Source organism: Chionomys nivalis, chromosome 12 (assembly GCF_950005125.1).
Source record: "Chionomys nivalis chromosome 12, mChiNiv1.1, whole genome shotgun sequence".
NCBI classification, from domain to species: Eukaryota; Metazoa; Chordata; class Mammalia; order Rodentia; family Cricetidae; genus Chionomys; species Chionomys nivalis.
In genome coordinates, this window is record NC_080097.1 from 35,977,924 (window position 1) to 36,000,475 (window position 22,552).

The window sequence follows — 22,552 nt, forward strand, 5'->3', positions numbered from 1 at the left end:
TTCTGTCTGGCTATTTCTCGCTGTCAGAGGGGGTGTTGTTTAGAAGTTTTGGGGTCTGAAGTGGTTTTGAGAGAAGTGATTTTCCTGAAGGAGGACACCCATTTCTCTGTTGGCAGTGGTCAGGAGGTCTATGGAGCTAGAAGATCATAAGACCTCTTAACCGCCATGATCATTTCAATCATTGCCTTACTTCTCCACCCCTCTTGCTATATTTGTTTATTTTTACTGCAAAGACAGCACACACATATCAAATATATCCAAACAGTGCAATGAAAAGATGGATCAAAAGGTAGTAAATTGAAGAAATCTATGACTTCCCTATGTAGGATATGGAAAAGAGAATATTTGGAATGCTAAGTTAAGTGTGATCTTTCTACGACTGTCCTCCATAGCATCACTAAACCTTTTTGGCATCTTTTCTTTGATGTATGGCCTCACCCAATCACCAGAGCCAGAAGCCTGCTAGCCTCTTCCCTCTCACCCACTGCCGTTCTTGTGCACACAAGTTATGCCTATCACCAAATAGCAATAACCAGCATAGTACACGCCATCTAGATCAACTAAGTTAGTTGATCATAATTCTATGATGTTGATAATCCTAGCTCTATGCCTATCTTAACAACAAGTGTTCAAAAAGCTTAAGTGAATTGCCCTTGTTGGACAGATAGGAAGAACTGGAGCCTCCTTTTGAAATGAGACAGGCTATATCCAGTCAGTGTACTTAATATTGCGTTTGAATGCTTTCTCTTAGGCTACATGAACCTTGCCAGGGTCCCTGACTCTCTACTCTTCCCGTGATGGCTGGGGCCATGTATCATGTCAAAAGTAGAACTCCAGATGAGCGTCAGCATTTGTCTCTCTCACTGCATTTTGACTATGGATGCAACGCACCCAGCTGCCCCAGGCTGCGCTGCCTTCCACTGCCATGATGGACTGACAGCATCTTCACGCTAGGAGCTATACCTTAGATAGGAGCCTATGCGTCATTCTAGCATGCATACCTGTGCACAGTTTGTCATCTCTCAAATCCAACCTCAAACCAGTCCTTGAATCACATCTTTAGATTCCTCCTCCAATACAGTTCTCATATTTAAAACAAAGTGTTTTCTAATTTCAAACTGGCCGTATTTGATGATGCTGAAATTAGTATACACATTTGAATACTTACGGACCTTGGTCACAGAAACTTTTCTTTAGACAAAAACCGAACAGGAAGTGCAGGATATAAAAGGTGGACACTGGCTGTCTCGGACTGTAGCGGGTCTGTGAAAATCAGCCTCTAGTCTGACGGTTCAAGAAGAGGCGCTGATGAAGTCTGTCATGTAGACTTGAAAGCAGCGTAGACAATGCTCACGAAAGCCAGGTCCCTCTACCAGTTAACTAGGAGCAGCAGTCGCCAGGGCCTAAGGGGAATGACTGACAAGCCCAGTTGGTAAAGAATGTGGAGGTAGGCTGGAGAGGGATTCCCAACAGCGGCCCGTGGCTTAGTGTTTCTCAATTCTAACCTCCCCGCTTGCTGTGACTCATTTCCCTTTCCTGGATGACAGGTCTGTCTCCCTTGCTTTATAATCCTCAAGTTTTACTACGTCCAAAACCTTCTTTTAACTAAGTGTTTGCCGTGTCTACTAAAACCAGCTGCCCTGTGCACGACTTTCCCAAAAGAAGTTTTCTCCTAAGAGTTCCATGTTTCTCTAAGGGTAGTCCTCACACTCTGACAGGATCACGCCTATCTGTATGGTTATGCCGCGACCGCTGTTTTTAATGATTTAAATATTTGTTCAGTTTTTCCTATGTAGACAGTAACACTGATGGACAAAATGATCCAGTGCTATCGCAAAGCTAGGAAAGCCAGCACAAGACCTATAAAGAAAAACAGAAGCCATTTTCCCTTAAGAATATCCTTGACAGAGGCTGCAGGGATGGCTCACGAATTATGAATACATGTTGCTTTTGCAGAGGACCTGGGTTCGGTTCCCAGGTCCCATGTGGTGGTTCACAAGCATCGGCCACTCCGTTTCCAGGGGATCTGATGCTCTCTTCTGACCCAGAAGGCACCAGGCATGCACATACATGCATGCACGTGAAAATCCATACACACAAAATACAATGAATAAATCTAAACTCAGCAGAATGTCTTTGGTAAGCCAGTAAAAACTGGTGGTTATAGCCTGCCACTCGGGAGGTAGAGTTTCAAAAACTGGGCAAAATGGGAAAGTCTGCAATGGAGCCCTTCTGCTATAGCATGAGATGGTTGTCATGCAGAAGCGCCGATGCCTGGGTTGTAGGCTGATCACAGTACAAGCCGACTTGACTGTTCTGGAAAACGAACAAGATGTGCTTGTCCATTTGAGAACAACCGGCAGCATTTGTTGCTAATGATACAACTCAAGCTCTCAAGGACAGAAAAAAGAGCTTTAAGAAACTTCGGCCACAATGATCTACGTTCCCAACCACTAAAGAGTTTCAGGATTCAATAAAAAAGTGCTATAAATGATTTAGGCGTTTGGTATTGTGACATGTAATGTGTTGACACTGGAAGCTTTGGGGAGCCTAGAAAATCAATACTTTCCATATGACTGATGCCTTGTGTTCAAAATTGTCCCAGGCTACGAGGTTCGTTAAAAGAATAAGAGGAACAATAGCCAAGAGGAAAAGCATCACTAACTCAGAGACAGGTCACCAGTGACACATGCCCTGTGGAAATGTCCCTCAGAGAACTAGGTAGAGAGAAATGCACAGCAAAAGTGAGTCTTAAGAAGGGGGGCAATCTTCTACAAGGGCCAGCACCTCACCTTTGAACACGTATCAGATGCTTTGAACTTGTTTCAGAATTTGTAAGAGAAGCTAATATTTCTTCTCAAGGGGAATAATTCTGAATCAAGACATTAAATAAAAACTTGCAAAAAGATTTTTAAGAACACACATTTATTCTAGCTGTGTAAGTGGTACATGCCTTTAACCCCAGCACTTGGGAGGCAGAAGCAGAGGCGGAGGCAGGATGAGCTCTATGAGTTTGAGGTTAGTTTAGTCCACATAGCAAGCTCCAGGGCAGCCAAATCTACATAGAGAGAACTTGTCTCAAAAAAATAAACAAACAAAAACAACAACACGACAATAACAGATTTCTCTCTCTCTCTCTCTCTCTCTCTCTCTCTCTCTCTCTCTCTCTCTCTGTGTGTGTGTGTGTGTGTGTGTGTATAGGTCGGAGTACATCTTTCAGAAGTAGGTTCTCTCCCTCCACAATGAGGATTCTACTGGTCAAACTCAGATCATCAAGATTTGTGCAAACGCCTTCATCTGCTGAGCCATCTCATTGGCCCTCAACGTTAGGTTTTCGGAACCATGGAAGCTTAACTTGGCCACTTGCTCTTTCCTGGGCAGCCTGCTTGCATCTTTACACCCCTTTATTTACCCTTCCCTTTTGGTCTAGTTCTTCTGCTCTCCCCTGCTTTCCCTTCCCCTCCCTTTTCCCACTTCCTTCTCTTATAGGAGCCTATAGGCTCATTGCTGCATCATTCAAAACCTGCCTCATGTAAAGTCACTTTTAAGAGAGGAGGAGGGACTTCAGAGGGAGTTCTAGAATTTCCCCAAGTCTTCCCAATATCCGGGGAGTCTATATTTGGAAGCATAGCAGAGGCCAAACCTCAGGAACCTTGAGGATGGCCTCCTCTGAAATTTTGAGAGTGGTGGGCAGGAAAGCGCTTCGGAGTTCACTGAAGCTAACTAACAACTTTCCAAATCTTACAGAGGAAACTGAGGCCCAGTGATGCAAACTGAGGATGGGCAAGCTAAGGGAGCCAGGAACCACTGTACCCACCCACAGCCTCCACCTCAGAGGGCCTTTCTGGGGAGGGAGGAGGCCGGTTGGTGAGAGCGAGGAAGAGGGGGAGGGTGAAGGAAAGGAAGGCGGGCTGAAGTGGGAGTGGAAGAGGCAGCCTCCTTGGGGCTGATTGGCTCCCTAGGCCAGCCCTCTACACGAGGTTTATAAGAGTTGGGGCTGCCCTGGGTACCCTGCCCTCACTCCCGCGCCCGGGGGAGTCACTGCCAGGACCTCGGTGAACCGGTGCTTAGCAGCGGGAGACCGAGGAAGGAACAGAGCGATCGCGAAGCAGGGCGCCCGAACAACGGGCGCCGCGACATGCGCCGGGCCAGCCGAGACTACGGCAAGTACCTGCGCGCCACGGAGGAGATGGGCGGCGGCCCCGGCGCCCCGCACGAGGGGCCGCTGCACCCCACGCCTTCAGCACCAGCCGCGCCGCCGCCCCCTGCGGCTTCCCGCTCCATGTTCCTGGCCTTGCTAGGGCTGGGGCTGGGCCAGGTGGTCTGCAGTGTCGCTCTGTTCCTGTACTTCCGAGCACAGGTGAGTGGCTGCCTTCCTCGTCCCGTTCTCTGCCGGGGAAACTGAGTCTGACCCCCGGGCTGGACTCCTGGGACCTTGCCTATTCCTCACGGGAAAGCTACCCTCTAAGGAAGGGAACTTGGGGACCTCCAACCAGTCTCACCAGCGCCTTCTTCCCCCGCAGCGCAGGGCGCAGAACTCTGGTTCTGGTACAGGATGGGTTTGAATTTCCCCCCAGAAGCAGCATTGGCCGCTCGCCTCTTGAGCAAGTATCTTACGCTTTCTCCCCACCTGGAGTTAAGAAACAACTTTAACCCATTCAGGGGAAAAAGGAGTGCTTTTCCAATGCCGCTAACTAACCGGTGGCTGCCTGGTTTTTCTGGCATGCTGGGACCACAGTGAGAGAGAGAGGGTGTCAATAGTCCTTGGAGCACCTGGGGTGACACTCATGTCTCTTGATTTCGCAGAGAGACAGCACTACCAAATGTGCCAGGTGGGTTCCAGGGCTGGGGCTCTGCTACTTCTCCGCAGCTCAGGCTCTGAGGGGTGGAAGGAAGGGCCCCAGTGTGCCTGCCTGTGAGGTGTGCAGAGGAAGGAAGGTGCCTCTCTCTCTCTCTCTGTGTGTGTGTGTGTGTGTGTTGTTAGTACAGCCTGACTACAATCTAGCCAGTAACCAACCTTTGAAGAGAGGAAGAAGCCTCAAGTTAAAGTCTCAGAACTGCCGGAGATGGAAGAGAGAGGGAGGGTAAATTTGTAATATTATGCTTTTTGGTGGTTTGTGCTCTTGTGTTTTCTTGGAAATTGCAGAGCAGTTGGTTGGATTCATTCAAATATTCTTGTCTGGTGCTATGAACTCTTTCTCAGAGGAAGTGGGGGGCTGACTGTGCATATTTTTATGGGAAAAGAAAGTTGGGTTTGGACTTCGTTTGTTTCCAGAATCAAAGGTGATTACCAAACCAAGCTGGATACATTAAACTGTGCCATTGCTTGGACTGCGTAGGCTTTTGACATGTGCCAAAGTCTTGAGCTGTGCTTTGGATCCTAGGCTTTGTTAAGTAGTCAGATCTACTGGCTTGCAGTTTCTACCACTGGTGTGGTTACCCACTAATGCAAAAATAGAAAGACCGTAAACCAGCTCTTCGGCAAACCCGTCTTAAGAATCACACTTGTTACCTGTTGAGATTTTCTGCTTCAGACAAGGTTTGGGTGGTTTGCTTGTGACATGAATCACACAAATCCGTATGAAAGTGGGTAGACACCCCTATCCTTCGTTGGGACACGGGGCGTCAATGAAGAATGACTTCTCTGCTGTTTTCTGCCATCTGGCATTTTAATGCATGTGTGTGGGGAGCCTGCACAGTATGTGGCTCCATGATATGGCACTGAGATCACTCACTGTATGTGCAGTATCTCTGTTTTTATGTGTGTGGTGCCAGGGGATAGAGTATGCTTCAAATAGAAGGCGATTATAATAATTCTTTGCAGAGAGGTTTTGGGTTTTAAGGTCTGAAGATGGGAGTTTCCAGTATCTCTTTTTTTTTTTTTTTTTTTTTACTTGTTAGGGCCATAACCGCTTTCCTCAGCCCTAATGGTGAGAGCACTGAGCTCAGAAAGAAGTGTGAGCACATTCTAGGGACCCTTAACTGCCAAGAACCCCTGGACTTGGCACACCTGTGGAGGAAGGACTTACCAGCTAGGCTCTTGTTCAGCTTTCCTGAAGGAATTCCATGGCGGTGGAGTGGCCTAGGTGTCTGTCACCCTAATGGTATGCTCACCTTCCATCACATAATAGTGTTGATGGTTCAAGATTAATAAGGAAACAATCTTTCCCAAAGTAAGCTCGTGAGATAACAAACAAAGCCAGATGATTTTCCTTTGGAGAATTTAATACCATCAGGTTTCTGGGTACAATTTTTCCCTCTTTTTTTCTTTTCCCTCTCTTTCCCCCCTTTCCCCTTCCTTCCTCCCTTTCTCCTTCCCTCTCTCCCTCCCTCCCTTTCTTCTTAGCTAGGGTCTCATGTAGCCCAGGCTGACCTCAAAATTGTCATGTAGCCAAGGATATTACACCTCCCAAGAGTTAGGGCTGCAGGCATGTACCGCTATGCACCATTTATGTGGTGTGGTGCCTGGGTTTAAATGCACAGAGCTTTGGGTATATTAGGTAAACCCTCCACTAAGTGCGCCGTGCCTCTATTCCCCATCGCCACAGAGATCGAGTCTCTCTAAGACAAATTAAAATGTTTCAGTCGTTATTCTGAACCCAGGTCTGTAACTACATGTTAAAAAGGTTATCTTCATCCCTAGAGTAGTTGGATTTGGAAAAACATTTTTATTTGAGTATTCTGATTGCATCTCACTGAGTGTGGTATTCACACTTGATACTGAAGGGAATCCTAATCAATTAGGAGATGCATCCAAAAACCTTTACACATGAAATGCTGTAGTGTCTGGAAAATGTTCCAAAATAATTGATAGAAATGTGTGCAGGTGTAGGGAGCTCACAGCTTATATATGAGGGATGGTTTCTAGCCATTCATGAATAATTTTTGAAGGTGGGTTTTGGGCACACAAGGGCTCAATCCGCAATTCTTTCCACTTTTATATCTTTGGAAAACCTTCTTTTATACTTTTAGGTATTGGTATCAAATAATGAATAGTTTTATTTTTAAGTTGTTTTAAGTTTTTTAAGTTCTGGATGAATTATTTGGGATTTCTGAATGCATTTGAATAAAAATGAAATTATCTCGTCTCAGAAAACACATTTACCATTTAAGATAAAAGAAGTCAGATTTATTATAGATTAAAGATGGTGAACAGGAATAAATCAGAAGGATTGAAAGATCAAGACCAGCGTAGATTCAAAAAAAAAAAAAAAAAAAAAAACCTACACCAAATCCTACTCAGGTTTAAATAATTAGCCGGGGAAGGTCACCCTGTGTGTTTCTGGTTGCCCATGCCTGCGCCTATATTTTAAAAAACCCTAGATCCAATGTAGATTGCCTTTCTCCCACCGGGCCTGCCAAAGGGAAAATGGCAGCTGGCTTGTCCTATGTATTTACTATATCCTTTGGTTTACAAAGAAAAAAAAGCCTTTCTAAAATGTTGCTTGTAAAGTTGTGTGTATCTATGTGGTGTGTGTGTGGTCTCTGTGTGTGGTATGTTTGTGTTTGTATATATGTAAGGTATACATTTGTGGTATGTATGTGTCGTGTGTGTGGTATATGTGTGTATTTGGTGTGGGGTGTGTGTAGTGTGTGTAGGTAGTGTGTGTGGTATATGTGTGTATGTGTGTATGCTTGCTGTGGTGTGTTTGTGGTATATGTGTGTATGTGGTATGTGTGTGTGGTATGTGTGTTTGGTATGTGTGTGTTGTGTCTGTGGTGTCTGTATGTGTGTTTGGTGTGTGTGTGTTGTGTCTGTGGTGTGTGGGGTGTGTGTGTGTAGCCATACTCACGCTTAGAGTTTAGCTGCACAGTAAACCTTTAGAAAGCTGGATCTGCCTTTGCTCTTAAACTCCCCTCTCCTGGGCACATGGCAGCCTCACCCAGGACAGCAGCCACTGCTCCAGATCTGATGTTGAGGTGGGTAGGCAGCTCGTTTGAAAAACCGATAAGGAAGCAGCCCAAATGTCAAGCATCCTGCCTCATTTAACCCTATGAAAGAATGATCGGTTTCAAGGAAGTTCACACACACACACAATAGTAAGAAAAAGTTCATTTCCTAGCCACAGCATCGTCTGATCATCAGATAGGTGCATTTTCAAAGTCCCCTGTGTGTGTGTTTGTGAGCGCGCGCGCGCGCGTGTGTGTGTGTGTGTGTGTGTGTGTGGTGATAGAGCCCAAGGCCTCCAGTATATGCTTGCTTTCCCAGCCCTAACCATCCATTTCAAATCAGACACTCCTATAGTGTCTGCAGGCATGCAAGCAGGTGTGACTCATTGTAACTCATGTCAGCCGATGCGCCTCCCACAAAGACACGGGTGCCTGTTTGTTCAGTGCGCCCCCTCCCCTACCCCTCAGCATCTAACACGGCTCCTCACATACTTAACTATCTGGAAGGGTCTTTCAACTGATTTGCCACCCTACACGCCTTTCCATTTCTAATTTACTAGCATGCAATATCTCATAGCTGAAGTAGTATTTTCAGCCATGCCCTATCCAGACTGCTGTGTACCCCAGAATACACTATTGGGCGGGAGCTACGTATCTTTGGTCAGTCTGATTGGCCTTGCAGTTACCCCCACCGGCCTTGCTCTGGACTTGCTTTCCTTGATCCCCTCTCAAGCTGCTTCCCTTCCTTCGCCTGGGCACCTGAAGGGGAAGGCACATCTGGTTACAGATGCAAAGTGGATTTCTAACTTGTCATCCTTAAGGAAATGAGTAAACAGACAGCTCAAAGTTAATTTTGGCGCACACGCTTGATTTCCTTTGTCGCGGTAATTGATGAGCTTCAGAGATGTGAGCAGTGGTTCTCAAGTGCGTGCTTGGCGTATTTGAAGAAAGATTCAACAATCAAATTTAACTTAATTAAGGCTGTGATAAAATTGGCTGAGAGGTCCAAGTGAGGTCCGGTCACCAGCATATTTTTTTTTTTTTTTAAAGAGAGAAAGGACAGTCTTTGAATGCCACTTTTTAAAATTTGTACCAAGCCATGAACTATTGTTAACTGGTACAATATTGTGCTAAGTACTGAATCTTAGCCGTAGGGCATTTTAATAACAGAATAGCTACACAAATTTGTATATTTGACACTTTAAAGCATCAGTTATTGGAGTTTAATACAGAGAGGACAACTTTGGATTCAGTTAAAATACAGTCCCCCTCCCCGTGAGTTCAAGCTGTGACTGACTGTACCCCAAGTATGGACAGTGCTGGGACTACTCCTTTGGTTTGTAGGATGCAAACTTAATGAGCCTTGATTAGGGTCTCCTGTGTTTCCTAATGCCACATGGTCCCTTCAGCTCAGCTCTGGCCTGGCAGTAAGCCCTGCAGAATCTTGCTTTCTTGAGATATGAACTCAATGGTCCTTCATGTCAAGTGCCCAGCTATATCTGCCTTTATAGGATACTTATTGACTTAACATGAGCATTTTCAAAAGTATGATTGAGCTGGGTACAGTGGCACATGCCTTTAATCTCAGGACTAGAGAGGCAGAGCAAGCCGGTCTCTATGAGTCCCAGGCCAGTCTGGTTGCCATAGGGTGTTCCAGGCTTTCCTGGGCCGTACAGTGAGACTCTTGTGTAAAAATTCAAAAAAGAAAGATTGATATCTGCCCTTTAGTGAAAACAAATGATTTGTTTCAAAGTAGGATCTCACCCATGTTTAAAGATTATCCTGATATATTTTAGAATTTTAATATTTATTTTTTTATTTGTGCAAATGTGTGTGTGTGTCTATGTGAGTATGCCAATGTGTGCAGGCACTTTCAGAGTCAAGAACAGGGTGAGCAGATCTCTTGGAGCTGGAGTCACAGGCAGCAGGGAGCTGCCTGACTTCAGTGCTGGGAACCCAACTCTTCGTCCTGGAAGAGCAACAAGCACACCTAGCTGGTGAACCGTCTCTCCAGCCCCAGACCAGCCTTATATCTGCATGACTAGAATGTGTGGATCCATGTGTGTATGTTTGGTAAAAGACTGTTTGTGAGAGGTTCCCGTAAGGAGAGGGTACCTTTTAGTTTGTCCCTGAGGATTGGTTAACAAGGGCACACCTCTTTCCGATTACTTTCATCTAATTAAATTGGGGAAAGAGAGACAGTGTTATGTTTGGCTGTGCTTTGGTTGGTATAAACTGACTTATTTCCCCTTTGTGTTTAGTTTAACCTATTTTTTTTAACTGCTAATCATGAAGGACTTTGAGTTTTGGAAGAGAGAGGGCAAGTTAAGCCGTCGTAAAAACGATCAACCTCAGTTGGGTGGTGGCGGCGCCTAGCTTTAAACCCAGGACTAGGCAGGCGGATCTCTTTGAGTTCAAGGCCAGCCTGGCCTACAGAGTGAATCCCAAGACAGCCAGGACTACACAGAGAGACCCTGTCTCAAAAGACCAAAGGAAAACAACAACAGCAAATCAAACTCCCTTTTCTATGGTGGTTGAAGCCATCGCAAAGCCTTATGGGAGCTTGGGAAGCAGAAGGCAGGCTCCTTGAAGAGCACCCAGAGAGATGCCTGATAGGAACCTTTTATAAACTTGTGTTTGGTTAGTCACTCCATGGGAATGTTTTGGGTGAGACAGTCCTTATAGTTTAGCATTTCCAAGCACTTGTCCATATGGCCTGCGCAAGTACCCTCTCCACCACAATGTGAAGACAGACACTGCCCTTACATGTTTGTAAGACCCAGCTGAGAAGTACTGGGTAAATAGATATTCATCTGAAAGAGAAGTCAAACTCCTTTGCCATCCTTTGGATCTCCAAGTGGGCTTCATCTCCACGCGGCTTCATCTAAATGCAGCATGCGTCTTATTTTTCTTATTTATGAGGCAGGGCCTTACCATGTAGCCAAGGCTGGCCTGGATATCACTATATAGCCCAGGCTTTCCCTAGACACTGATCTCTCTTCATCAGCTTCTCAAATCCTTAGATTATAATTGTGAACTACCTGTCCAACTTGACGAGTCTTACCTGCTTGCATCCCATATGAGATCCTCGATGCCTCTTCTGCCCACGAAGAAGTTCACTCCCCATGAATCACACACCACACACACACTTCTGTTAAGTATCTATGACATTGTTTACTATGGATGATTGCCATCTACAGGGCAAGGAAGATGGATCAGTCAATAGAGTACCTGCCATCCAAGTTCCAGTGACGGGGACTGGAGACGGGATGCTGCTAAGGTCTTTCTGGCTCGCCAGTCTGGCTAAAGGGTGAGCTTCAGGTTCATCGACAGACCCCATCTCAAACACTTAAAGTGGAGTGTGACAGAGTAAGATGTCCAGTATCAACTCCTGGCCTCCACATGTGCATATACAGGTGCTCACACTCACACATGCGTGTGTATACACTTACACATAACAACAGCAAAAACGTTCTCATCAACTAGAGGGTAATTTTATTTGTTATCTCTCACTGGGGGACATAAAACTCTAAGCATTGCCCTTTTATTAGCGATTCACATTTCATTAACTGTAATGGCTTTGATATCCTCCCCGCCCCCAGATGGATCCTCACAGAATATCGGAAGACGGCACTAGCTGCATATATAGGATTCTCAGACTCCATGAAAACACAGGCTTACAGGACTCCACTGTGGAGAGCGACGACACAGAAGCCCTGCCTGAGTACTGCAGGAGGATGAAACAGGCCTTCCATGGGGCCGTGCAAAAGGTCAGTCCACACCGCAGTCGCTAAGCCGAGGGTTCTCCCTGGCACTGTCGTAGCTGGATAGTGAGGCTTGAGACACACTGCTGGCGCTGTTCTTTAGTAAATGGTAAAAGAGCCGATGAGGCTGTCTTCAAGAGATTTCTTTTGAAATTGGCGGGGGTCAGTTTCTTTCCTTTCTTTCTCGTGTTTTGCTTTTTGTTTTTTTCGAGACAGGGTTTCACTGTGTAGCCCTGGCTGTTCTGGAACTCACTCTGTAGACCAGGCCGGCCTTGAACTCACAGGCCTTGAACGCCTCTGCCTCTGGTGTGCCACTACTGCCTGGCTCTGTCCTTTCTTCTCAAGAGGAGGGATTTGAATGCACACCTGGAAGGAGAATCAAAGCTCCTACTGTTGGTTGGTGATCCCTTTGTTAGTTTGAATCCTTGATCTAAAAGCCATGTTCTAGGTTTTGGGGACTCTCTGGTGGCCCTTTCCTCATTTGTTCCTGCAGGGTTGTGGCCTGGGCTCCCGTGAGGAACCATGTAACATCCTCGGCTGTCAGGTGTGGTGAGAGGCAGGCGTGCAGAGGTGGAAATTGGGTGTCTCCTTTCTTATTGTCTGGGAGAGCTGGGCAATAAGAGAGATGAGAATATCGAAGACTGGAGACAGCTGTGCTCTCAACCTCAGCTGAGGAACCCATCTACCTGTCAGGTTTCCCTGAGTAGAGACACCTGGGAATTCTGCTGCCTCGGAATTAATGCACTTACTGACTCCCCCCAAAACTGGGCGGGAATTCAGCGCTAAATGCTGTCTGTCTACTTGTGAGCCCCATCCACGAGCCCTCCCAGCTTCCGGTTCGCTCCTTCTCGTGTTGTCTCATTATGTCCGAACAACCCTAGCATTCTCAAGGCTGTTGGGCCCTAGGTTTGTTAAGATTTAGTAATTAACTGGTCTGGTTCTAGCTTAGTTCTCCGGAGGGAGAGCGTAGCCCTAAAAGTGTGTCGGCTAAGCATGCAGGTAGGAGAAAGCTGTAAAGCTAATTGAGGTAAATATAACACTTCCGAGGTGAGACTTGCCGTATTTTATGAAATTGAAGATGACGCTAACTTTCAGCTTGCTTCGTTACGTCACCTCACTAAGCGAGTAGCTGGCTAATGTGGCTGCCACCAATTCTACCTGCACCTGAATTTCAGAGACGATTTGCTAAAACCGAGTGTCCTACAATCAGTAAAATCGATGACACTGGAGAAGGCATAAGAAGGCGTGTTGCTTCCAGCCGCTATTATCTATCTTCGGGAATATGTGTATATTAACACAGTATGAAATTACTTTAAATGAGTGAACACAGTTTGGTTGAGGGAAGAAAGAATTTTACCCTTTTTAAAAAGTTATCGGTCTTTCTTGGCGTGTGTGTGTGTGTGTGTGTGTGTGTGTGTGTGTGTAGCTTAGTGGCGGCATGAAGCATGCTTAGTATGGCCGAGGCTCTGGGTTCAAGTTCAGAATGTGGGTAACTAGAACGAAGACCAGATGAGAAGAATCAGCTGCTTGCATTAAAGGCGCATGGTTGCCAGGTACAGCGGCTCGTGTCAGTCATCCCAAACGGAGGCAGGGGGATTGTGAGCTGAAGGTTAGCGTGAGCGACATCGTGAGACACTCCCTTCGAGAAGAAGGGAAGGAGGGAGGGAGAAAGAGAGTCTAGTCTTTTGTATTAATGGGTAATCATGGTTCTCAAGAGGAGTGGGACTTTATTTCACCAATGTTGTGTTTTATGCGCTATGCCATAGGATTTTACATTTTAGAAAACATGGACAATTTGTTAAAAGCCTTTTAAAAGCTCAACGAACTGTTACACTGAGCCGGTGTTCGCTAGTATAATTTACACATTATGGGAGTCACCAGTGTGTGCTGGAGGTGGGGGAGCCTCGCTCTTCCTAGGCCCGATCTCTAGAAAGGAGATGAGTGTTTCCCAAACCTTATCGTTACCGTTAACCAACATCCATACGGTGCAGCTGTGGACCTAGGCATCTCGCCATGCCTCTTTTCCTTAGGCCTGCGATTTTACTCTTTTATCCTAGTCAAATGGACGGTTTACCAAGTGTATTATCCTTTGATGAAAAGCATTGGTTATTGTGACGTCGGCAATATTTGCCGAGTAATCAGATTTCTAATTTTGTCTTGGCAACACCAAAAATCGGCTGGGTGTGGCAGGCATTCTGGAAGTAGGTTTGCATCTTAACTTTGCTAACAGATACTGAGTGAAGCCATAAAATAAATCGTGTATAGTTGCAATCAGTACTGAGAGATCAGCCCGGGCAGTGGTAACACATACCAGACATGAGTGCAATATCACATTATAGGCGTGCAGAAAGTGGTGTTTACTCAGCTCATTGTGGTCAGACAAGTAATCTTGTTTTTCCCTCCTTTTTTGTTTGTGGCTAGGTTTTCTTGGCCCCTTTCCCCCGTTAGCACAGAACTCTGAAAGCCTCCTACTGGTCCAGCTCAACCAACCGCAATTTATAAAGTCTATCATAACAGTCTGTGACAATAAAACACACTGGTCCAGTGTGGTGTCTGATGTGTAAAGCGATGCCCGTTTTCAGTTTTGGCGGCCTTCCCGGGCTCTGCCTAGCTAACCAGGCTTGGGCAGAATGGTGAGTTCAGGGTTTACCCAGGACTGCTATGGAAGGCAGGGAGGACGCTCAGCCCCGACCTTCTGTCTGGGCTCCATGGATAGACATCTGTTTATGGATCGAGTAAATATTCTGAGCCCTCAGGGCTGTGACTCCAGATACCTTCATTGTATAAGGTTGTTGATTTCACACTGGGACCTTTTTTTAAATATAAAAATTGTTCCAAATTTGCCTGTTAAAGTATTTAGATGAATGATATCAAAGGAAGAAATCAATAGATGTCCCCTTGCTGTCTGTCTGCATCAGTACTCTGTGCTCCTTGAGGGGGGTAGGAAGAAGCAAGAGGGCTTATGGTTGCTTTATTTGTTTATTTATTTGCTTGTTTATTTATTTATTTAATTCATATGGGTGTTTTGCCTTCATGCATGTCTGTGTACCACATGTGTGCCTGGTGCTTTTGGAAGTCAGAGGAAGGAGCCAGATCCCTTGGAACTGGAGTTATGAGCAGCTGTGTGGGTTTGGGGATTGAACTTGGGTCCTCTGGAAGGGCAGTCAGTGTTCTTAACTGCTGAGCCATCTCTCCAGTCCCTGTATTTGTTTTCCATATTAGCTTTTAAAAGCTAGATTTCAAATTGTGTGTATGTGTGTGCCTGTGGGTATGAGTGTGTGCGCGCACATGCATGTGTGGGTGTGTGTGTGTATGTGTGTGTGTGTAAGGGCACTAACCCCTGCTTGTGCATATAGAGGCTAGAGGTTGACATCAAGTATGTTTCTCTATTGTTTTTGAAATGGTAGAATGTAAAGCTTGCTCGTTGGATGAGACTGGCTGGTCCGTGAATCCTCGGGGTCTGCCTGGCTCTTCTCCCAAGCACCAGGGTTATAGATGGGCATTGCCATGCCTGGCTTTCATGTGGGTCTAGTGGTCCTAACTCAGGCCTTCATGCTTGCTCATCAATCAGTTCTCCCACTGAGCCATCTCTGCAAACCTGAAATACAAATATTTTTAATGTACGCAATTTACAAGACTGCTTTTATTTAATAGCTATGAAAACAAATGTCTTATTTGAGAACATTAATTTTTTCCCTAATAGGGCCGGGGAGATGGCTGTGTTAGTAAAATGCTCCGAAGACCTGAGTCTAATTTCTAGAACAAACATTTAGAAAACTGGGGATGGAGAAAGGCTGGAGAGAAGGCTCAGTGCTAAGAGCACTTGCTGCTCTTCCAGAGGAGCCAGGTTTGATTCCCTGACATCTGTAATTCCAGTTTCAGGTGATCCGACAGCTTCTTCTGGCCTCCCTGACCAGCGGGCATACATGTGGTGTGTACACACATAATGCAGACAAAACATCTCTCCATGTAAGATAAAATAAAATCCAGGAATAGGTTCTTGTAATTCCTACACAATGGATGAAGAGACAAGCAGATCCCAGGGGCTTGCTGGAGTGTCAACCTGTCATATGTGGTGAATACCAGAGCTGTGAGAGACCTATCTTAAAAATAAAATTAAAAAAAAAGTGGAATGACCAAAAAGAGGTAGTCATGTTAGTCATGTGGTCATGTGGCATACCTCTCTCTCTCTCTCTCTCTCTCTCTCTCTCTCTCTCTCTCTCTCTCTCACACACACACACACACACACACACACACACACACACATACTCGTAATTTGCCTGAGAATGTCTGGGACTGAGGTAGCTCAGTGTCTCAGTGTCCCCTAGCGTAAGATCTCCTGCATGGGAGGCCAATAGCTTCCAGAGCTGCTATTTGCCTATAAAGCTTGAGGAAGGGGCTGCCTAGAACCACCAGGGAAAAAGAGATCGTTGTGAGCGTGCCGTGAGTCGTCTCCTACATTAGGTCAAACAAGCAAGCAAGCAAAAACAACAGAAAAAGCCCTCATAAGTCTGAACAGGAAATGTCTATAGACCGTGGAACAAAGCTGTAAGCTTCCCCAGGCCAAGGACTCTAGTCGGTTCTTGAATGTATCACACTTAACTTACTCTTATTACTGTCTGGGGAAGGAACAAAGAACCAGTGAACAGTGGGTCACCTATTGAACTCTGTAAACTAAGATTCTCGAGTAAAATGGGACATCAACCAATTTCTAAAGCCATTCAGGAATTTGATAAGGACGGTCCTTTCCCATCTGGTTTATCAGACCTGTGTTTGGTTGTCATGAATGGCAGCTGTGGACAATATCACTTCAGTGCCATCACAGATGGCATCATCAAAACTGGCACAACTCTGAGGTGGTGTCTCTAGCTAGACTTCTCTCTTCACTCCTGTGTCCCGTGGGTGTGTTTGCTTTTCTACAGTCTCATCACCCTGGCGATGGAGACCTAGAATGTATCCTGGAAACTTGATTCTGGTTTCCTATCTAAGTGCCCTTGTGCTAAACCTCTAATTCCATTCCCAAATATGAAAATCCAGTGATGGGAACTGGAGTGATTGCTCCATGGTTATGAGCACTTGCTGCCCTTGCAGAAGACCTGGGTTCAGTTCCCAGAACTCATATTTTGGGTCCCAACCATCTGTAACACCTGATGTTCTTGTCTGACTTTTGTGGACACTGCACACATATGGTACACATACATTCATGCAGGCAAAATGCTCACACACATCAAATAAATAAATCTAGACATATGCAAACACCAGTCAATCCAAGGACGGCAATGACAAACAGTAAGTTATCTTCTTTACAGACATCTGATCCTTCAATGCAGTGGTTCCCAACCTGTGAACCGTGACTCCTTGAGGTGGGGGGTCACATATCAAATATCCTGCATATCAGATGTTTATATTACAATTCAGTAGTAAAATTACAGATGTAAAGTAGCAATAAAATAATTTTTATGAAAAACAAAAAGAAAAAAATGCCGGACGGTGGTGGCACACGCCTTTAATCCCAGCACTTGGGAGGCAGATCTCTGTGAGTTCGAGGCCAGCCTGGTCTACAAGAGCTAGTTCCAGGACAGGAACCAAAAGCTACGGAGAAACCCTGTCCAAAAATATAAAAAAAAAAAAAAACAAAAACAAACTAATTTTATGGTTGGGGTCATCACAGCATGAGGAACTGTATTAAAGGATCACAGCATCAGGAAGGGTGAGAACCACTGTCCTAATGCCTTACTGGAGAAGTCGGATAAGGAAGTCATCACTGCCGCACCTTTGTTATCCTGAGATAGTCAATATACGTTTGGTCTCATTCCCTTTATAATTTACAGTGTACGTGTACACTGGACCCTTAAAGTAAGACTAGTGAGTCCAACATCTCTGATGCTTTGTCCCACAATGAAATCATCATTGTTACTTGACATCTTCTCAATTAGAAGAATCTCACCAAGGGAAATGCCTGGTTACGTCTCTGTCTCTGTCTCTGTCTCTCTCTCTCTCTCTCTCACACACACACACACACTCCTAAGATGAGCCCTTCAGTGCTGGATTCTCTTTCTTCGACATGTCTGTATCGTCCCTGTGTCCAGGGTGGCCTGTCATGTTCAGATATGGAGAGGGTAACAGAAAAAACGATGGCCCTACGCAGGAGTGATAACTTCTGTATTAATAGCAGCCTGCTGGCTAGACATTTGCGTGCAATGCTTGAAGAAGAGACTGCCTAGAACCACCAAGGAGGAGAGAGAGGTACCGTTGGCAGTCTCCGACACATGTTAGCTTTGGATGAGTAGGAAAGTGGACTCATTATACACAACACCCCAATGCCCTCCCATATACACCCACATGGATATTCACATATATGGAGCAAGAATTAACACAAACCCGAAAAGTTTTGGTGGTCAGGATTTTATTTTTCTGAAGTTTATATTTAGGCCCCTAGAGAGAGCATGGGAGAGAGGCTGAAAAGGAGATTTAACAGCATTCACCCTGTAAGGAGGTGTTGCAGGACCATCTAGACATACATGTCTATAATTTTATTGCTACTTTTATTCCGTTTTTGGCTAGATTTTATGGATTCAGGAGCATTTACTCAAAACCAGAATGTTCATCATGTTGAGTGATTGCATTCTTTTTTCCTCATGGAACCCTGATTTCTTGAATTTCAGTGTTGATAATTAAAAAAAAAAGTCTCAGCAGGGTTGTGCACATGCCTTTAGTCCGAGCACTTAGGACTCCGAGGCAGGTGGATCTCAGTGAGTTTGAGGGCAGCCTGGTCTATAGCCTAGTGAATTCCAGGACAGTCAGAGCCAAAGCAAAACAAAACAAAACAAACAAACAAACAAAAAGACATCTCTCTCTAATTTTAACTGAAGTAAATTATCTGAAAATTTAAAGAGGTTGTGTCTGCTGGACCCTTTGGAGTTGTTATGTAGACATTATTTCTCTTAGGCTTTTGAGTTCCCAGAGAAAGATCAAGGGGAAAATTCAGACCCCATTTACTGTCTTTTTGCCTTTGTGCCTTTGTGTGCAGGAGTATGTATCCTAAGAGAGTTTCTCATAAACACAGAAGGGAACTTGAGTGTGGGTCACTGGTGTTTCAAGTCGCGATGTTAGTCATGTGGTGGTTTTCCAGCAGGATTCCATCTCCCTTGGCCATAGTAGTTTTGGGAATTGCAATCAACCTCAGTCATATTTAGCGTGTATAAAAGCGATCTTTATGGGAACTCCAGATTAAAATCCACAGAGATATCCTACAGAGCCAAGGCTATCTGTGTTAGTGACTTTTTCTGTTGCTGTGATGAAATATCATGACCAAGGCAACTTACAGAATGAAGGGTCTGTTTGGGCTTAAGGTTCTAGGGGAGATAAGAGCCCCCTCATGTCAGGGAAGCTCAGCAACACACAAAAGACATGGTAGCAGGGACTGGATGCTGAGAGCTCAAATTGTGAATAAAAGCACAAAACAGAGAGGGGGAGTGGAGAAGAAGAGAAAGATAGGGAGGGAGAGCACACACTGGGAATGTCAGGAGGCTTGGAGACCTTCAAGTCCATCCCCAGTAGCATACGTCCTCTAGCAAGGCTGACCCCTCTAGAGCTCCACAAACTGCCGTCAAGAGTTCAAATACTCAACCCCGTGGAAGACATTCTCATTTAAACCACAACACCATCTACTGCCTTTTGCTCAACAGAAGACTGAAGGCAGGCTACTTAATCTCAGGAAAACCCCTGCACAGTAGGCGGGAGCCAGGAGGATGGCAGTGGGGAACTAACCAGCAAGTGACGGCAGAGGAGAGCGGCTTTCATCCATGCTATGAATACCCCAGGATGGAAGGGAAGATATTTTGAATGGGGTCTTGAAAGAGACAGAGTTAGGAGGATATACCTGAGAGGGGGCGGTCATGATGGATGCTTGTGTTAAGGGGCGAGCGGCCTTGTGCGTGCAGAGAGAGAGTGGTAACCTGTGGAGTGGAAAAAAGGACAAGTCCCAGGGCAGTGTTTTCCAGTCTAGCTACGTCTTCAATGAACTTGGGGTCCTTGATTGTGTTTTTTTTTTTTTTTTTTTTTTTGGAGAGTTCCCAGATCCTTGACTAGAGGTTCTGATGTGATAGCCACAAAGGTGCCCCCTGTGATGTCTCCAGGCCAACCGAGTGCTAAGGGCCACTGTTAGACAGAACAGCCATTTTTGACATTTATTTTTAAATATTTTTAAATGAACTGAGTATGAGAGAGGATGATGGCTGTTGTCTAGAGAAGGTGGTCTAGAAGCTGGCGAGAGTTGTCAATATCCGAGATGATCTGATATCTAGTGACTGGTGAGCCTGAAGGTCAAGATCGGGAGAAAATCCACTCTAGGAAACGTCCTGGTCACTAAGATGCTGATCCAATCCGTGATCTTAGCCAAGTGGTGATCACGGGCGGTAGCTGGGGTAAAATTACTAATTTAAAATGCTGAGAGTCAAACTTGCAGAACAGGGAATGCTCCTTCTACCCATTGCAGCTACCCCTTAGGTCTGCTGTCCCTGTCATCTCCAGCACACCAAGCTGGAAACATGGGGATGTTCTTAAGCTTTTACCCCAACTCTTCCCCTGACCTTCATGCTGTGACTTCTACCTCCTCATAAAATATTCAAGCATGATTCTCCTTGATAGATGAATGAGTTAGGTTCTTGCGTGTACTCTTTCAACATTTCAGACCCGTTTTTGTCTAGTTGTTTCTCAAAATGCAGTTCAGGCATTTCGCAAAAGAGGCTCCCGCTTGCGCTCGCCCATCTGCCTGTGGAGTTAGGAGGCCCTTTTGAGTACACATGAGGCTTATCCTCTGAGCACCAGCTACATGTACCTGGATTGGATCCGGCTTACCTTAGGGGAGCCTTTCAGGGTCCTGTGACTTTCATTTCTGTCCCCAGTGACAGACATACTAAAGCACACGTTTAATGAATGAATGACCTGTACCCACGCCTGCATTATGAGTCATGTGTGGGCAGCTACTGCTGTGATGAAACACCATGGCCAAAAGCAAACTGGGGAGGAAAAGGGTTATTTGGCTGACACTTCCACATCGTTGTTCATCATCAAAGGAAGTCAGGGTAGGAACTCAAACAGGGCAACAGCCTGGAGGCAGGAACTGATGCAGAAGCCATGGAGGAGTGCTGATTACCAGCTTGCTTCTCATGTCTTGTTCACTCAGCTTTCTTATAGAACTGAGAACCAACCGGCTAGGGATGGTGGACTGACAATAGGTTGGGCCCTCCTCCATCAATCACTAATTAAGAGATGTCTTACAGGCTTCCCTACAGCATGATCTTATGGAGACATTTTCTTAATCGAGGCTCCCATAGTCCCAATGACTAGCCTGTGCTGAGTCAGCAGTTAGTACAGGTGGCTAGTCACTCTTGTCAGAAGCAAGCCATGCTGTAAACCCACAAGATTGTTAGAGTTCCAGGTTTTGAGGGGTGTGAGCCCCTTAGGGGCCCTCCTTTGGTGGCTTGCATCCTTCTCTTCCCGTCCTTGCCTGTCTACAGTGGCTGTCCTGACACCTGGGCTGCCCTATGACTCTTATTCCTAGGGACCAGGAGCACTTCTGAGAGACTGTGAAAGCCATCTTCTTCTGAAGTGGTGGGTCTTAGGGATGCGAAAACCTCTGCCAGTGGAAGGCTGGCATTCTTGCCGCAGTGGGCAGAGCAGCGGAGAGTCACACTGCGCTCCTCTGCCGAGCCCCTGCATACTCATTTTTAATGAGTAGCTTAGTAGAAGATGTTTTAAAGTTGGGCTTTTCATGAAGACTAATGCTGCTGTCATAAGGCTTCTTTATCAAAGCCCAAGGGGACCTTTAGCTATAGCAGAAGCTTCCTCTTTTAAACCATGAAGGTTAAACAATAAAAACTAATTTTCTATTCCCAGAATACCTATTGCCCTTCCAGGGAAAGCATCGCTCCGCTTTATGAAAACAAGGACACGTAGCTCCCCAGCCCCTTGATGAGGAGCGTGCATTAGAGGCTGTAGACACATCTCTTCCACTCTTGGAAGAAATGGTACCCAAGTGGCCATCATGGCCAAGTTCTTCATGAGGAACTTTCAAAGACTTCCGTGACAATTGCTCAGTGAGCAGGTGGAGGTCTGGCCCTTGGGATCCGTGGGGGTTAGACATCCTTCTGTCTTTGCTCTCCTCTCTTCTTGTGCCCCCCCCCGCTGGACCCCTTTTGGACTTCCATCCTCCGTGGGGACAGGGAGGAGTTGCCTCCATTCTGAGTGCTTTCCCAGTGCTTTGACGAAGGCAGGCGGGGGAAGTCTGTGTTGGGGGCTCTGCCTGAGGAAGCTGCAGGGAGGGGCATCTCCCTTTGTGTACCTGCTCAGACAGACATCTGCACTAAAGCTCTTGGCTTTGGGGTGTGCTTGAACTGTCACCACTGACTCCACCTCAGGACCCTGGGCTGTCATCAGGACATCTAGTAATGCCTTTCTCTCTCTGGGTGTGAGCTTTAGGGTTTGTGTGGGGGAAGCTGAGATAAGATCTTTAAGTCCTTCCTCGGTAGGGGTTGTACGGCGCAGCGGTAGGTACTCTTTCTGTGCCTGGGAAGATTGCTTGAAGGTGACGGCTCTGTGGCTAACGATGAGCCACTGCAGGGTCACTAGGATGTTCTGGCCAAGGAACAGCAAGTGGCAAAGGTGCCCATGAATGTGAACCAGGTTCTGGCACATAGCACCATCAGAAGAAGCTCCACATTACCCTACCCCCAGCGCTGCCAGCATCCTTGGGGAAGGAGGTGGCACACAGACTCAGTGCAGGAGGAGGAGCTGTGAAGCCAGCAGGCAGCTCAGTGACAAGCTACTGTTTTCTCTAAGCCCAAAGGACTTCAGATGGCGAATGGTCCAGTTCCCCTCACCCGAAGCAGTCTCTA

General features: G+C 45.9%; 1 protein-coding gene across 1 annotated transcript in view; it reads left to right on the forward strand.

The window, feature by feature from the left end:
- The first annotated feature begins 4,138 nt into the window (after positions 1–4,138).
- Tnfsf11 (TNF superfamily member 11) overlaps positions 4,139–22,552 on the forward strand; it is a 30,778-nt gene continuing 12,364 nt past the window's right edge. Inside the window, exons 1-2 of the mRNA XM_057786788.1 lie at positions 4,139–4,360; positions 11,493–11,660. Of these exons, the coding sequence (XP_057642771.1) occupies positions 4,139–4,360; positions 11,493–11,660 (390 nt within the window). The remainder of the gene's footprint in view (positions 4,361–11,492; positions 11,661–22,552) is intronic.